This window comes from Zea mays, chromosome 1 (genome assembly GCF_902167145.1).
Source record: "Zea mays cultivar B73 chromosome 1, Zm-B73-REFERENCE-NAM-5.0, whole genome shotgun sequence".
Lineage (NCBI taxonomy): Eukaryota > Viridiplantae > Streptophyta > Magnoliopsida > Poales > Poaceae > Zea > Zea mays.
This window is the reverse complement of record NC_050096.1, coordinates 298888161-298905036: the sequence shown is the minus strand read 5'-3', so window position 1 is coordinate 298905036 and position 16876 is coordinate 298888161. Positions and strand designations below refer to the sequence as shown.

Sequence of the window (16876 nt, the reverse complement as noted above, 5' to 3'; positions counted from 1 at the left end):
TTGTAGGGTTTTTTTAAAAAATCCCTATTTATATAGATTAAAAATATAGAGACTCTTGGAGTTGCTCTTAGTATGGCTATAGAAGGATTTCCTTGTGGCGGAGTCGTGTTAAATAATACTAGTTAGATGTTCTTGTATTGTTATGGTTTCTATGTATCACATAGGTAGACTTTATGTTGTATTGTGATTGCATATAGTTAGATGTTTGTGCATTGTTATTGTTTCTATATACCTTCATGGCTCGATCTGTCATCCCTTTGACTGGATCGCGTCTTTCTGGTTGGATCCGTCGTTGTCGTGGCCTTGACGCCCGGATCCCTCGTTACCCCTTCCGTTCTGTCGCGGACGCGGCCACCATGACCGGCGTAGATGCGTGTGCTGTCGGCTGCCTCCCTAGCGGGACTCAACGTCCGGACGACCGAAGAAGCAAGGTCGACCTGCTGGTGCTCTTTGGTTGTGTCACCCTCGCCGATCGTTGACGCTCGAACGTCGACCCCTTCCGAAGAACAGGCTACTGTTGTGTTTCTCTCGACCACGACCACCTCAACTTTGGCTAACTCGACATCCAGGGGCTATTGCCTCCGATCTCTACTCCAGCCGCAACATGCGCACCCTCACAACGCGACGCTGTGACTATGAAGGGATTTCAACCAATTGGTTCCTACCTTCGACTTCTACTTCAGTCTCATCGTCTGTGGTGACTCTGTTGCGACTGTGAGGGAATGTTAAATTGAGTATGAGTGATCTGGCACCACTGTTGGACTACCGACCCATTAGGGTTATGGTCCTGTGAATCTATATATTATACCCCATCTCCTATCAATAGATCAAACACTTTACATTCCTTCATGTATGGCTCCAATCCGAGTTGAGGGGATGAAAATGCATAGAATGGTCTGGTTTCATTCAGGATTGGGTCTACGCGAACAGCATTCTGGGTTGCTTCCAGTTTTAATCCAGGTGGAATAATTTCAGATGGAGCAAGCAATCTTCCAGGCCGTTCCAGGCCAAACCGAACCAGGCCTTAATCCCATTCGATTTCCATGAAACCGAACAAGGGCTTAATAGTCAGCGCATCGCAGGTTAGTGATTACAAACTGGGTGAGGAGGGGGATTACATCTGGTATTTCTATTTACGATTTACATGCTACAATCTACAACATATAAGGAACTGCTTACAGTTGATTCTGGACTGCAAAATTGTGTTATGATGCCATGATTAGAGCTGATTTGGTGACCAGCGATCACGGAAAATTAGAGGGAATTGAGGAGGAAATTAGTTCATTTCCCCCTCAATCCCCTTCAAACCTTCCGTGATCCACTTGTCATGTTGTTGGATCACTTGTCATGTTGTTGAGAAACCAAGTTTCCAGAATGATGTAGCTGGAAGATGAATACTTTGCTCACCTCGAGCAGTAACTAACCCTTTCTCAGCTGTAGCCTGATAGGGCGCCGTAAATCCATGATTGAAGAATGCTCTATTTCCTAGCTTCCCCTTCAATTGTGAAGTGACAAAAGAATACGACCTTGGTGCTGAACAGAGGGATTTCTGAGTGACAAAAAAATGCTGTGACAAACTCTTCTTTTAAAAGAGGTTCATCAGAGTGAATGCATAGCAGTCATGTTTCAGTGAGAAGTATTTGAGATTCCCATGGTATTGTAGCTATGTGATGCAGCAGAGATCATATCTCTTGACTCATGTAAAATACATGTTGCTTTTGTTGGAACAATGGCATCTTGATTCGGCGAAATGAAGCACAGCGATCTTTCTTCAATGGAATCAATTTACCAGAAAATAAACTAGCGATGATCCAGCTTGCTGTCTGCAAGGAAAAAAATGAGGATTTAATTCATCAAAAAGGATAAATTGTGTATTAAAAACATTAAGGTAAAATTAATGTTCATCTGCTTTGTAGTGTGTAGAGCCTTTGTTTCTTTTTTTGAGTAAAATACATTTTCGGTCCTTAAACTTGTCTCCTTGTGTCACTCCGGTCCACAAAATTTTAAAGTGTGTCAATCTGGTCCTTAATCGTTGTTCGGGTGACTACGGTTTCACGGTAGAGCCTAAGACTGACATATGGACCCCATATGTCAGCGTAAGTATCTCTCTTCTCTCTCTTTCCCGTGGAGCGGCGACAGCAGAGCCTGCGCGAGCGCTTGCCTGCTCGCGGCGGCAGCCGCAGTGTTGAGTCACGCTCTGTTCGTGTTTGACGCTGGCCATCAATCGATCCTGTTATGACAAATATGCAAAGGTATACGCATAGCAATTACTGAATATGTAGACGAACGTGAAGCTGCTGCTGCAACCGTGGGGTCAACCATGGCATCGGCTCAGTGAAGAAGGGAGATGAGCAGCACGACGACGGTGGCCACGAGCAGCACGCCGAGCGTTCGTGCATGTGGTGGGTACAAGAAACGCTCCTGGCATCTAGGGCCCACGTGCAAGAGAGAGAATGAGGGTGAGAGGGAGATATCAGTCTTTTTTTTGAAGGATCAGGAGGGGGAACCCTACTGCGCATTTTATTAGAAAGCGAAAAGAAAAGGTTAGAACTTGGAACTTTTACGATCAATAAAAGAAAGAGAAAAATAAAGCACTAATACTATGTTTGCCACAGGCTTAGCCAATTCGGGATAGAGGTGTCAAATTTCCCCCGCGCTCTGTGAATGATCAATCGCATTTCTCTACTAAATTCCTGTGTACAGCGGAGCACCGAGGGATCTTTGTTTGAAAACAGCCACTCGTTTCGGCTTTTCCAGATGCTCCATGTCATGAGAATAATGATCTCCATAGAGAAGGGAACGTTGAGCTGGTGTTTGAGGTTCGCTGATGCCTCTTCAGGATTAGAAATTCTGGGCGGAGTAATGCCAATTGAGTTCCAGCAGGCTTTCGCGAAGTTGCATCCTCTCTTTGCCAAAGGCAGTTTTAGGGAGATATCAGTCTTAGGCTCTACGGTGAAACCATGGTTCGTTTAGACTTAACTGAGACCCGAACAGTGATTAAGAACCGAACTAACATACTTTAAAAATTTGTGAACCTAGATGATACAGGAAAACAAGTTTAAGGACCAGATATGTATTTTACTCTTTCTTTTTTTCCCACAGTAGTATATCAACGCCTTCCAGATTATGACTACTGAATTTTTCTTCATAAAATGCCAAGAACAATGCGAATGACTAACAGATTAAGATGTCTGTGATATAAGTCACGGAAAAGTCAAGTTTAGGCATTCAAGCGACAGTTGTTCTATGTTCAATTCTAACAGATATACTGTGTTAATCAACTAACCGCTGTATTTATGTCATGCTCCAAACCACAATGGGTTAGATGACGAGACGCACTAGCCGCGTTTGCAATAAGAATGATTCCACGCGATGTACTTCCATCCTTCAAGCTTTGAACTAATCCCTGAAGAGATATAAAAACTTGGCCCCCTCCATGCTGTGAGAAAAAAAAATGATATTAGACAAGGAAACAAGCTGGACCTCCATGCCGTGGAAAAGAAATGGTACATAAGGAAACAGGCTTCGAGCTATACCAGCCAAACGTTCACTGGAACAGAAATTAGGTTGCACTAATCCAAGTAAAATTCCCAAAAAAAGGAGTGAAATATAACAAGTCTAATAAGATGGTGTACAACATCTCACACAATAACCTATGGGGATATTGTTGGACTGCCAGGCCTTCCATAATCACTAATTGATCTACAGCAGTTCATACCAGTACACCACAACAAGATGTAGCAAAGGGTGCCCATGCAGCTCTAGTAGGGTTTCAATTCGCTGTTAACATAGCAGCAATTCGTTGCATGGTGGCTTTAGAAAGACTATAATAGGTGCCTATTTGAAGGGCATTTTCACGTGTGCAGGTGTGGGTGTAGGCAGTAATTCGTTTGCCTTTATCTTCTTTAATAAATATAATAGCACACAGCTCTCATACATGTTCAAGAAATAAACATATACTCCCTCCATTCCAAAATAGTAGTCGCTTTAGCTCTAAATTTTTATGTCCATATTCATATGGATGATTATGAACCTAGACATATATATACAACACATACATTAATTATTGCATGAATCTAGTAAAAATGTAAAACGAATTTTAATTTGGAATGGAGGGAGTACTTTTCATTTTTCAGTTTTTATTATGAATGCAACATACCTTGACAATGTTGGAAAATTTTGAACAGAAGCTGATTTTGCCGTGGATCAAGAATCCTACTCCATCAAATATCAATGTATTACATTTTGGGTGAAGTGGGCGGTCGAATGATGAATTATGCTTCTGGGCATTCCTTTGTCGAATTAAATACCTAGCAAAAGGATATAACAAAATAATGATGAGCATCAAGGATGGACATTCTTACTTTATAAACATGGGCAGCATAGTAAAAAAAATCCTGCCAATGTATCAAATTCTCAAAATAAGATCAACACAATAGCCTAGTGTCATTGCCATGTTTTAGAAGAAAATGATCAGCTTTCAGTATACTGGCCTAAAAGCTTGTCATAACAAAATTAGTGTTAGTATATAGTTAATTATCATTTTTAATAATATAAATACAATTAGCCAAGTATTCTCATCCCATCTATTTCATCCATCTAACCAAGCAGAAAATTAGCTCGTCCCATCCATCCAACTAGACAGGCGACATGGATATTCATTCATATCCCTAAATCCATGGATGGTCATATGCCCATATCCCATCAACTCTTGTCCTCGAACCAAACACACACACAGTGATGCTAGGAGCTTGCCTTACTTTCCAGGTGGCAGCATGATGCCGGCTTGAAGAGAATCGAAGAGCCAAATGGGATTCAATATCCAGGCATCTATAGCACAGCCATATAAGAACTTAGCTGTTGACACCTGATACAACAAAAATCTTGAATCATTAATACAATACAGTACAAACATAAATTGACAAATTTCAATTGAGACTCATGATTCCTACAGCATGTAATTACGAAAAACAGAAGATAACAAATAGATTGACCAAAAGACAGAAAGGAAATAAAATAGCAAACCTTTTTAGGCGAAAGTACTATGGGAGGATTCCAGCTTGGAAACTCAGCCATGTTCTTTCTTTTATCAAGTGGAAAGGGTGACACTTTAGAAAGTACATAGCCACCAGATTTTCGTATTAGGGACTCAATTTCTTTTTCCTTCTGTTTAGGAAATCCAGTCAACAGAAACTCTACTCCTTGAAATGTGTCTTCTTTGTTATCAGTGTACTCTCTGGTCTCAAGCATCTCTCCTGTTCTGCTATCTGATCCTGCAAGAATTCACAAGTGAGGATTACCAGAAGAAACTAATATTTTTTGCGGATATATCAGAGTATATCCTTCAAAATACTGAGCACTAACAAAGAAAAACTTACGACTGAATCTTGATTTAGTCAGGATCCTTCTATTGTTCTTGGTTCTTCTGCTACTACGCTTTGCTTCTGAAAATTGGACCCTTTTTCTTTTAAGGTGCTGTTTAACAACCAAATTCTCTGTTGGCGGAAAGACTTCCCGTGGGACCTGTAGCTCCCTGATTTGATCCTCACTGCCATCCTGAGGATAATATGTCTGCTTCCGAACTGCAGAGAAATCTTCCAAATTTTCAGCCCCAGCACTATTTTCTATGAATTCCTTGGCAGCTTGCACACGCTGTACATTCTTATTTAGAACAATGGGTGTGAATCTCTCAAGCTGACAAACTGGAACATCAGCATTAGAATTTGATGTACTTCCAAATATGTTTGACTTAGTTGCTATTGTGCTAAATGGCCTTAGTGAACTGTATTTCCTTCGCCGGAATGGAACATTAGAATCTGCTGGCTTAACTAAAGGCACACAAGATGGACCAGCCTCCTCATCCAGGTATTGCATCATAGGAAATTCTTTGGTATGCATAAATTCTTCCTCCTTTTTTTTACTATGTTCGCGTTCAGGTGTCAGGCAAGTGGGACCTTCATTGCCTTCGTTCTTTTTGCACGAAGGAGCCTGGTTACTGGGACCTTCATGGCCTTCACTCTGTTTGCACACAGGAGCCTGGCTACTGGGACCTTCATCGCAAGATATGCTACATGGAACAATGGAACATAAAGGATCCACTTGTGACAAGCTAGAACATACTACTTGGCAACACAACTCTTCAGTTCCAGGATGATGATTTTCTTCAAGTAAACCTTCAGCTTTGCAATACAAAGATGCCCTTGAAGAGGCGACAATTTCCATGGATGATGCTCTAGAAGTAGGACAGCGCCTATCTGTGCTAATTGAATCAGAAATGTAGCTATTTTCTTCCTCAAACAAACCTTTTACACGCTTCTTCATACCAACATTCGTCTGTGCAGCAACTCCTGCAACTTTCTGAAAAGAAATATTGTAGTAATGAGAATACAAATGCAGATGGGAAAGGTACAAGAGTTGACAGTTTATTATGATATTTTGCATTCATACCACATGACACCAAAAAAAGAAATGATTGGTCACAAAGTTACCTTATGAACATTTTGGTATGTTGCAAGAGCTCCCAAGGTTCCATGAAAAGCAGCATTGTTTTGAGTTGACGCCTGGAGGACAGTTTTCTTATTTCTTGAACATGAAATTGTTTTACATAGAGCTGCTTGCTTTACAGAGGCAGAGCATGGAGTTGGTTCATTTGGTGGCACACCTGCTGACTGATTGTTTGGAAAAGAATCAGATACATGGTCATCACTATCAGCATTTTGGCTGTTCCATTTTTTATTTTGCCTCTCAGAAGAAGAATCCCATAAGATGTGTGTGTCTGCATCACATGGGGGACAAGTAGGATGGGAATTTTGTTGCTTCAAATCACCTGTGTTATGATCTTGAGATGAGCAAGCAATGTGGATGAGGGACAGAGCAACATCTTGGTATGCGTCAACCATTTCAGACTCATCCAATTCTGCAAGCCAATCAATCTCATCAAGACCACCTTCTGAGGATCCACAAGCATGTTGTGGCTCCTCAAAGTAGAATTGCTTCCGGGCTTCTTTCACGTGTAGAGCAGCTTCTATAGCAGCTGCAGCCGATTTATCAGGCTGAGAATCATCAAGTATCATCTCTGCAATAACCATGGCCTCAGATGCAGCAATCGATAGTTCAATCGCATCATTTACATCAACATTACGAAGCTTTCGAACATCAACCTTTCCACCATTGAAACCATGTCTTCTATGTCTGATTGTATCAGGTTGTATACTGATCTCCTTGCGAGCCACTTTTGTCGGCATATCAACCTGAGGATCGTTAGCCTCAAACTGATTCTGGGAGACAGCATTGACCTCTTGTTCTTCACCATCTGCACAGAGGCTCTCGGATAGACCATTGCACGTACCAGAGTTTGGTATCTGAGGATTGCCACTGCCTTCAGCTAGGGAAGGTTGTGCGGCACTTTCTGAAGACACACGCAAAGAGAAAGGTAGCACCTGTACAGGGGAAACAACTAAGACATTAGTCAGCATAATTCGGCTACAACACGGGACCTGCTATATGCGGGATGGGGATTGAAGGCTACGTGTAACATTAAAGCAGCAGTACCAAGGCTGAATTTGACCAAAGTAAAGGACAAAGGCATCTTATTCTTACATTGCTGCTGACCGGTGAACTAACCACCGTGTCCTCATCTCCTGACAAGTGCAAGATGAAGCCGCTATAACCATCAGTGGCGTTCTGACAATCCTGATGCTCCTGCGAAGGGTGCCCGACAAACGCACAATTCTGCAACTCGATGAAGAGACCAAGATATCAGATCATAAATGGCAGTGGTATTCAGTCTGGATTTCGGTATGTTATTTCCGATCAAATGAAACACCTACGGCTTTGATTAGGATATTTAGTAATCAAAATAATAACTCGGAGTCAAGAGATTCCGAGCCTACAAGTGCAAGAGAAAAAAAAAATAAGAAGAGCACCTGGCAAGAAAGCGATGAAACGGCGGTACTGTTGTTCCGGTGCTCGCCAACCACCGGCGTGCTATACGGCTGAAGCCATTGCGGGAGCCAAGTAATATCCTGAAGAACTCAGTACGGAAAATGTATTAGAAACGGAAGCCTTCCCCGGTTCCCATCTTGCTCGAGAGGGAAAACTACAAGCACTCAACCGTTCGGCCGAACGAGAGTGAAGGGAAGCAGGGAGTGAGGGAGCGAGGGAGGGAGGGGCGTTTACCTCGGAGAAGCGTGGGGAGTGGTACCCGCAGATCGACATGGCGGCCGGGCGGGCGGGTCGAGCAGCCGCCGCCGCCGCCACGGGAGTACGGGACTCGGGAGGAAGCAAGGGGCAGGCAGGAGGGCCTTCTCGTTTCCTCCGTTTTTTCTGAATTGGTATCCACAGGTCTGTCTCCCCGGCTCCCCGCCACCTGATGTATCTATATTTCGCGCCAGAAATCCAAGATGGGCGCGGGCCCAAGTACTAGCGCGTGCGCTGCGCGGGAGGGAGGGGAGCGCGGGCGCTTTGATGATGTTTCGCCGCAGATACGCATGGTGTACAAAGTTACAGACTAAACTTTATCTGATATATTTCTGATAAAGTAACGACTTTTAATTCTGTTTACATTGCTATATTGGTTATAACAAGATCCATAAAAATAATTTTATATTGGATATATTTCGAAACAATTTACGTGATTACAAAGTTTTGTGTCTAGGAATATAGAGTTTTAAATGTAATAGTACAAAGTCCCAATTTAAAATAAGATAGTATAAAGTTTCTGAATTTAGTTGCAGAGTTTTGAACTTTACAGTACAAAGTTTAGAATGTGCTAGTTTAAAGTTTTAAACCTAGCAGTGTAAAATTTATAGCATGATAATATAACATTTTAAGTCTAACAATATAAAGTTTGTAATATAGTAGTTCAAAGTTTATAAGTTCTGCACTTGAAGTTTTGAACCTAGCAATATAAAGTCTGTATTATGGTAGTTCAAAAATTTTAAGCCTAGCGGTACGGAGTTTGTAGTGTGATGTTGGATGTGTATAAAGATATTTCAAGTAATACCGGTTGGGGGGGGAACTTGTATTAGTACGTACACAAAGTGTTTTTATCACGTTTTTTCCTAAAAAAACAAAAAAAATAACACGTAGGAAAGAAGATAAAGACTCCTCAACGATGTAGAATGTATACACAGCTGTTGCGAAGCATACGTATAAAGTTTCTCGTCCAACTGGTATTACACATAACATCAAATTTAATATAAGCCGAAGTATTTAAAAAGGACAATAACTCAACTTGTCGATATGACTAGCAATATGAATAATGTCTATTTTTAGCACACAGATGTTGATTTCAACGCATGTATATCATGGTCATTCGTTAATAGTTGCATGAGTAAAACATAAATACCATCAGGCATGCAAAGTAGGGTGATGAATCACTGCAGTATGTTGCTTATCAATGTGTTGAATAAACTTTGGAGCAACACGAGTGAATAGAGTGAAGACCACCTTAGGAGAACATATGGAGTAGAGAAGAGAAGAGATCGCAACTAACAATCAAACACAAAAGACACGTCGATCTGTTTACCGAAGTTTGGGCTCCAAACGAAACACGTCTCTGTTGAGGTGTCCTAAAGGACTAGACTTTTTCAATCCTCTTAAGTGATTCCAAATGTCAAATTTGAACACTCTCTCTTTCTCAACTCAATGGAGAGTCCAAAGTCTCTGCAAGACGCTCCACAAGGTTCTAGGCTTTTGCTAGTCTCTGTAGTCTCGATGGGAGTAACAACTCCAAGCTCAAAAAATACAAGACCAACACACTCTTTGATATAGCCCTCTCTTTTTCTCAAGGTACTGTCTCAAATCAACGCACACAAGGTAATCTATTTGCTTGAGTCACATTTCGGTGTCACTTGGGAGGCTTTAGTCACTTGGTAGTGTTGTCCGAGTGTTTTGGAGTTATTGCTCGGCTCTTGTGTATTTAATGGACTGTTTGGAGATGCATTTATAGCCCCTAACTACCAAATAGTCGTTAGGGTCAAATCCCAAAAACATGGTCTAAACTCGGGTGCACCTGACCTCCTACAGTATAGGTTCGGTGCACACTGCACCTTGCGTCATGTTGTTGCTCTAGTGACCGTTTTGATCGAGTTGTCAGATGTTAGTGGACACCAAACCGGTCTGGTGCGCCATTGAACTTTGCCACGTGTACCACTATGTCATCTAGCTGTTGAAACATAAAAGCCAATTGTTGAGTACTAACAGGTTTGGTGCACACCAAACCAAACCGATGCGCCGATAACCTCTCCCTCTATGAAACAACTCTTCATGCGTAAGTGGTCTGGTGCTTCATCATTGTAAATCGAATGGGGCCGATGCACCAAGTCACAGTATCCCAGAAAAGTACTATCTACATAACTAGTGCGGTGCGTCATCGGATTAGCCTGGTGTTTGTATCGCTGAGCATAGTCTGTAAGTCCCTTTTGTCCTTTTCTTTCTCTGTCTCTATTTGGTTGCCTTCTTGAGCACTTATGTGACTTAGACAAAATATATATAGTCAATCCAGCTGGCAAAGTCATAGTTCAATATGTTTTTTTATCGGTCCAACTTATTTCCTCATTCTAGCTCAAACTTAGCATCAATTCACCAATTTTAATATCTAGTCTTCCCAACGTCTCTTAGGTGGCCAAAAATGTTTCTAGGGCCATTTATAACTTACCCAATTACTCTAACTACTAGTTCATCTTTTTCCAAATTATATCTTATATATCTGATTTAAGTTATGATTCATATTAAATCTTTTAAATTCATTCTCATGAACATGCAATCATTCATTTAGCAAACTAGATAGTTCATAATGTTGTGATGGTCATAAACACTAATACCGATATAGAGATGGCTTAAAGTCTATTTATGTTTCACCCTCTTAGTCAGTACCAGCCCTCTGGGTCGTCAGTCGTCACACCAGTGACTGGTACCTACTCGTACATTGGATTTGGCCTTGGAGCATCTCCAACAAAAAGTCGTATATTTTAGCCCTAAAAACTAAATATGACCTGACTTAAAATGTTTATGCCACAAAACATTTTCAGCGTTAACAATTGAGTCCTATATCAAGTTATTAAGAAATAGAACATGTTTTTTAGAAAATAAAATGTCAAAAATAGTGTACAAAATGAGGATAGACCTTCGGCATATGAGGCCCTATATTTAGAATATGATAGGTTGAGTTATATCATTATTTGATGATTGTCTGTGAAATACGATATATGTTGAAGCATATTTTTCGTGTTAGAATTATATATTTCAAAGTACAACTACATTTAAAATTGTCGCTGGAGATGCGCTGAACATAATGCCCCGTTGGAGATGCTCTAAGCATGGCATTATGTGATACTGAAGCTACACTACGAAGTACATTGCCGCCGCGACCAGCTAGAGCTAGAGACAGGAGAACGTACGTTCGACCTCTACTCTCTTTCTCTCTCGGCAGAAACCTGCAACAAAAATGGTCAAACGAGTCAAGACGCTCACCTCTACAACAAGTCATGAACACACACATAAATATCAGACAAACGTAAGTCCACCGTCCATACCAGAAGGAACACAGAACGTGCATGTGTCACACTGTAACTGCTCCAAAATCACTTCACACCCCCCCCCCTCACGCCATCATGTGTGGGCGGCAAAAGTGCTTGCGCTTTTGGGCTGTTTGGTTTGCTGTCTAAAGCACACAACGTGCCTAACTTTTTCGTCTAACCTGAGGTTAGACTGATTTTAGCGCCTTAGTTAGGAAATCAAACAGACCTTGAGTTTATCGATTCACTCTACGCCATCAACAGTACTAGCGCGTGCAACAGTAACTCGCCACAGTTGAGGCTACGATAGTCAGCACTCTGTACTTGTGTTCCATCCGTAGCATTTTTTTGTTAGAAAAGGTAATATATGATGAATAGGTATGGAAATTGGTATTTTATGTCTGAAGTGGGGTATAGATAGATAATTTAGAGGGAATCGTTGTGGAGAGTAGAAATATAGGGGGAGATAGGTTACTGATGTGGTGCATGGGCGGGATATAGAGGGAGAAATATAGAGTGAACTGCTAAAAGCGGTCTTGGTGGCAATAGAAATGACAACACCTAAAGCAGGGGTGGACCAAGACCTATGGGCGCCTGGGCCACGGCCCGGGGCGCAGGCTCAAAATTTTTTTTAGAAGAGCTCGTGTCTGAGTCTAGTTGGACTGTGCTGAAGAGCCATAAGCCTGCATCTGCTGCCACGTCGTCTTTGCCGGTTTGCCCTCTAGCCTCCGCTGGTTTGCCCTTTAGCCTCGCTGAGTCATAGTTATATGTATGTATATCTATCCGGCACAGTGCAAGCTTCGCAAGCACAGGATAACACACTTGCAAGCAAGAGCAGGCTACGACCACCTACATGTGCCCTGCAAATTTACATACTAGGCTAGTAGCAAGGCCTCAGACAACACATGCTAGGCTCATGCTAGTCTAGAGAGACGGAGGGAGGGAGGGACTAGAGAGCAAACCATCGGGCTAGGATAAGCAAAAATTTCCCAAACTAGCAAATGGTTCTAAACCGAAGAGACAAAAAATTACGAGCCACAGGGCTTAGAAGCTACTACATCCATTTTCTTTTATTTGACGCATGATAGTTCAATTTTACACTGGCAAACGTCAAATAAAAAAGATCGGAGAGAGTACGAAACAAGGTATTCCATACAGCCATCTAATATCATAATCACCAAATAAAAGATCAAAAAGTTGTGACCAAATAAACAAGATCATATGGCTAGAAATTAAGTTTGAGATTGAGCCTCTGTGGAAGAAGCTTTCTCATCTATAAATATCACTAAAATTGAGTTGCGGGATAAGACAACAGACGAATGACTTAACCATCGTATGGTGTGTTATATTGAGAATGATATATTTACAAGCATTGAGAACGTAAAGATATTGAATTATTTTCAAGACATGAGAATCCTCAGGAATCTACCTCGTACTAGTGGTATGTACCAATTTACTAATATTATTAAATTTATTCAACATTACCTTTCAAGTCGCGTTCTTAATATGATTTCCTTCAAGGTTATAAAGCAAGAAGCACTGATGTTGATGTTGACATGATACATCTGGAAGGAACTACATCATAACTTGTATGTCATCTTTAACATATATGACAACGTTATTTCGCCGTACAATTTTTCTTTATATGTTACTATTAGAGTTTATGGTCGCTTTGGCCCGGGCCTTGGCCAATTTCTGGGTCCGCCACTGACCTAAAGCATTAGGCATGTAATAATACTTCCCTGTGGGAGCCATTGGCAATTTTACCATTATTATCTGTGGATCTCATCAGTATCCATCGGACTCACAAATCATAGACATAAATGGTTCCATCAGTTATAAATACGGGATGTCATAATAACATACAACAAAAATTGAGAGTGACAAAATAGCAACTTTCTCTCACAATGCAGAGCAAGACAAAAAAAAAATGCATACAGGACATCTTAACGTGGAAAACTGAATTGTGGTATTTTTCTAAAGTGTCAAAAGCATTATATTCATTCGCCATTACAGGCGTACGCGTACCTTGCGCAACCCTTACAATTCCCGTTGGCAAATCCTATATTCCTATGGATACATACTTGTTATCAGTGTCGATGACAAGAATGGGGACACCCATGCCTCGTGTATTTTGCCAGCCACCTCAAGTATCTCGTCCTTGGAAAAGACGATTAAATCACATCAACCAACATAGTTTTCTCAGTACGGTGTGTCTGCTTCATCTGCCAACATAGGCGTAGTTTTCGTCGGCGTCGGCGTCGCCCTCCCGTCCACGTGCGCGTACGTCCCCTACCTCTCCGTGTCTCCCCACCACGTACATCTGCAACCTACCACTGTCTCTTCTCTATGTACCGTCTCCATCCACTCTGTGCATACTTGCTCCCCGAACCTCCCTCCCCATCAGGCGCTGCCTCCATCCACCCATGGCGTGCGTGCTCGTCGTCCGCAGAGAAGGAGGTGGCTGTGTCCCCGGACCCCGGTGATACGCTGGCCGGCGTTGACGCAGTCGCGCAGAGAGAAGCGTGAAGGCATGAAGCCCTCGCATGTACGATGGCTGTGCGCCGACGAGAACGCAGGGTAAAAGAATACGTTGTGAACACGGTGTCAGTGGGAACGTTCACAGCTGGCGACGGGACGTCAGTGTCCTAGACGGCTTTGCGCCGACGAGAACGCAGGGCAAAAGAATGCGTCTGCGACAAAAATATTCAACACAGTAGATTTAGCAGGGGCCGCGCGAACGCGTACCCCCTCTACAACAAATTACGACGTCCACTCTCCCGTTGGGAGATGGTAAGCCAGCACACCCTCGGAGTGCAATAAGGGCCACTGACCTAGGCCACGGGCCATCTTGACGGCTCGTCGACCCCGTCCAGGTAAGTATGGAGGAACGGCACACGGGGCACTCATCTTATAGCGCTAGCTCGCGGCGCGTCTGCCTTCACCAGCCGATGTGGTGCTAACCGCTCGCTCACACCGAACGAGCGTCCTCGCCCTCTGCCGCTGACTTCTCGTGGGCTACCGAAACATGGGCCTTTAAAGCTCGGGCCGAGAGCCGTCTCGTCGAGAAGGAAAAGAATGTTCGGGCCACAACCGCGCGCCGCAATGGATCCGTTAGGTGTGAAATTTGTTTTCGTGGTATTGAGAAAAAGAACTACTAAAAGAACGGCAAACAATTGCACATGACAGATGCTGAGTCATCTCATCTGCAAGAGAGGTCCCAACGAACTAACAGCAGCAAGGGCTTGATCTTGCCGAGCATAGACTTTGCGATAAAGGTAGTCACTCCAGGTATGTGTATTATTATTATGCGTCAAGCACTGCAAAACACCCATCAGAGCTTGTTTGGGACAAAGGGTAATGGAGGGGATTGAGGGGGCTATAATCTCTCACTATTCAAAATTAAGTAGTAGGGGATTCTAGCCCCCTCAATCCACTCCATTACATTTGATCCCAAACAAGCCCTCAGGGAAAGTCTAACCCGTCTCACTATTTTATTACTATACGAAAAAATTAACTTGTGCAATGAGCTGTCACGAGTGTTCGTAGACTATATATCAGGTGTTTTTATAAACGTGAACCAGTGTGCATACACAAAGCATTGCTCTTATATGTGTTAGTTTGAAGGTGTGGTTTTTTTTAAACCGTAGCGAAGTACGTTCATGGATCTAGTTCCAATATTATAAACATGAACGCTATTTTGGTACCACGTTAATTGCAACACACGAAAGCTTCTCTCGTGGATGATGGTGATGCATTGCGTGCTCCATAAAATAAATGTTGCTAGTACTATTTTCCATGTGGAAGAATCTTCTTCGGTTATAAGGGGATTATAATAGATTAAATCTCTCTCTAATCAAAATTAAATAGAAAAGTATTTAATCTCTATCAATCATCTTCGATTCTCATGCAACTGAACATGGTCTTAGTGCTTGGTGGGTTAGAGATAGATTAAGAGAGACTACAGAAAATTAAATCGTTTGCTATTCAATGTTCAATATAAAAGAATTTATTAATTCAACTCAATCCCATGCAACTAAACAAGGTTGTTTGGATGGATGGGTATTGAGGAATATTTAATCCTGCCCGATATCTATGCATCCAAAGAAGCCCTTAAGGCTTACGTAGTCGTAGCTTCAGCTCATGACTTGGAGCATTTGGAAGTGTCGTAGTGCCTGACTTTTTCAGGACAAGGACCCAACGGTGCAACAATGTAAAAATGAGTTCATAAAAAAATTACATCTAGTCACTCATAGAGCTAAAGGCAGATTCGATTCGGCCATCCCTGAATGGCTTCAACATTGGCAGTAGAAACCACCACTTATAACCTTCTGCAATATATCTTCATGTATGCTCTTAACTCTGTCGTTTTAAAGTTTTAATAAAATTCCAGTAGGGGCTCGCCCCTCCTGTTCTATCAAAAAAACATTTTTATTAACTATGGCCACATGAACGATTTTATCAATAGATTTACAATTGCTTTGACGCATTATTTAACAATACTGTTCAGCATAACGGTAAAAAATAGTGAAGTGACTATTTTTTTCCTTTCCTAATTTTCCTCACCCATTCATCTTCTTGTTCGTTCCCGTTCGAGAACCATATTTCTCCAGGGATTTCTATTTTTCTAGGAATTTTTTATAAGGGAGTTCTATTTTACCAATCGCTACCAAAGCTTTAGCTCTTAATCAGGAGTAAAGTATTTTTACAATTTCTAGCCAATATCATGGTATATAGTACCATAGTTTTTTATGTCATAAGTTGTTTGGTTATATTCCTAAAAATCATGTCTTCAAAATCGTTGTATTATAGATTCTATAATTATTTTGAAGTTTTGGGAACTCCATTCCAATCTAAAGTTTTAGTGACATGACTAGCTTTTGCCTGATATCGTGTTCACAATATTGTATCCAATTCATATTTCTCAAACTATGGTGTTTTTGGAGTTATCTAAAACTGTGATATTACTATAACAATTACAAAGTATATTATTGTGAACTTATAATTTTGAGAAATATTACTGTCACCCTAACTTATTTCATCCTCTACTAGGTCAGTGCCCGTGCGTTGCAACGGAAACATATAAATTAGTCAGAAACCATCTTAGAAGATTTTGCCAACACCTATTCACACAAATAGTAAATTAGTCAGCATTATATTCATTTACCAGAAATTGTTATACAATCACATGGAAAACAACTAATTGTGATTCCTCTTTTCAAGTATTGCTCTAGCTAAATTAGGAACTTGATTCCACACAAGAGGACACATTAAAGAATTTGGTATTCAGAAAGGAAAATATAGGAGCACATCGTCGTTAAAGTATGAACGCCTTCCAGAGATGGTCTCAAGCAGTA

At 41.6% G+C, this 16876-nt stretch overlaps 1 protein-coding gene and 1 non-coding gene across 3 annotated transcripts; both read right to left on the bottom strand.

Annotated features, from left to right (window-relative positions):
- Positions 1-978: 978 nt before the first annotated feature.
- LOC103644241 (BRCA1 C Terminus domain containing protein expressed) lies at positions 979-8485 on the bottom strand. 2 transcript variants are annotated; one of them, XM_008667438.3, is made up of 10 exons: positions 8179-8485; positions 7926-8024; positions 7600-7731; positions 6489-7439; positions 5379-6357; positions 5026-5273; positions 4761-4867; positions 4160-4310; positions 3287-3439; positions 979-1823 (listed from the first exon to the last, which is right to left on the bottom strand). In XM_008667438.3, exons 1-10 carry the CDS (start codon positions 8215-8217, stop codon positions 1683-1685), a joined length of 3000 nt encoding a protein of 999 aa, XP_008665660.1. In that variant the 5' UTR covers positions 8218-8485; the 3' UTR covers positions 979-1682. The 2 variants fall into 2 exon arrangements, 1 of the variants encoding a protein (XP_008665660.1); XR_002266593.2 differs by having other exon boundaries at positions 995-1823; positions 4756-4867; positions 8179-8475.
- A 5759-nt stretch (positions 8486-14244) lies between these two features.
- On the bottom strand, positions 14245-14403 carry LOC111590639 (U1 spliceosomal RNA). The gene has a single exon (XR_004855701.1). It is a non-coding gene; the product is annotated as a U1 spliceosomal RNA (small nuclear RNA).
- Positions 14404-16876: the final 2473 nt, after the last annotated feature.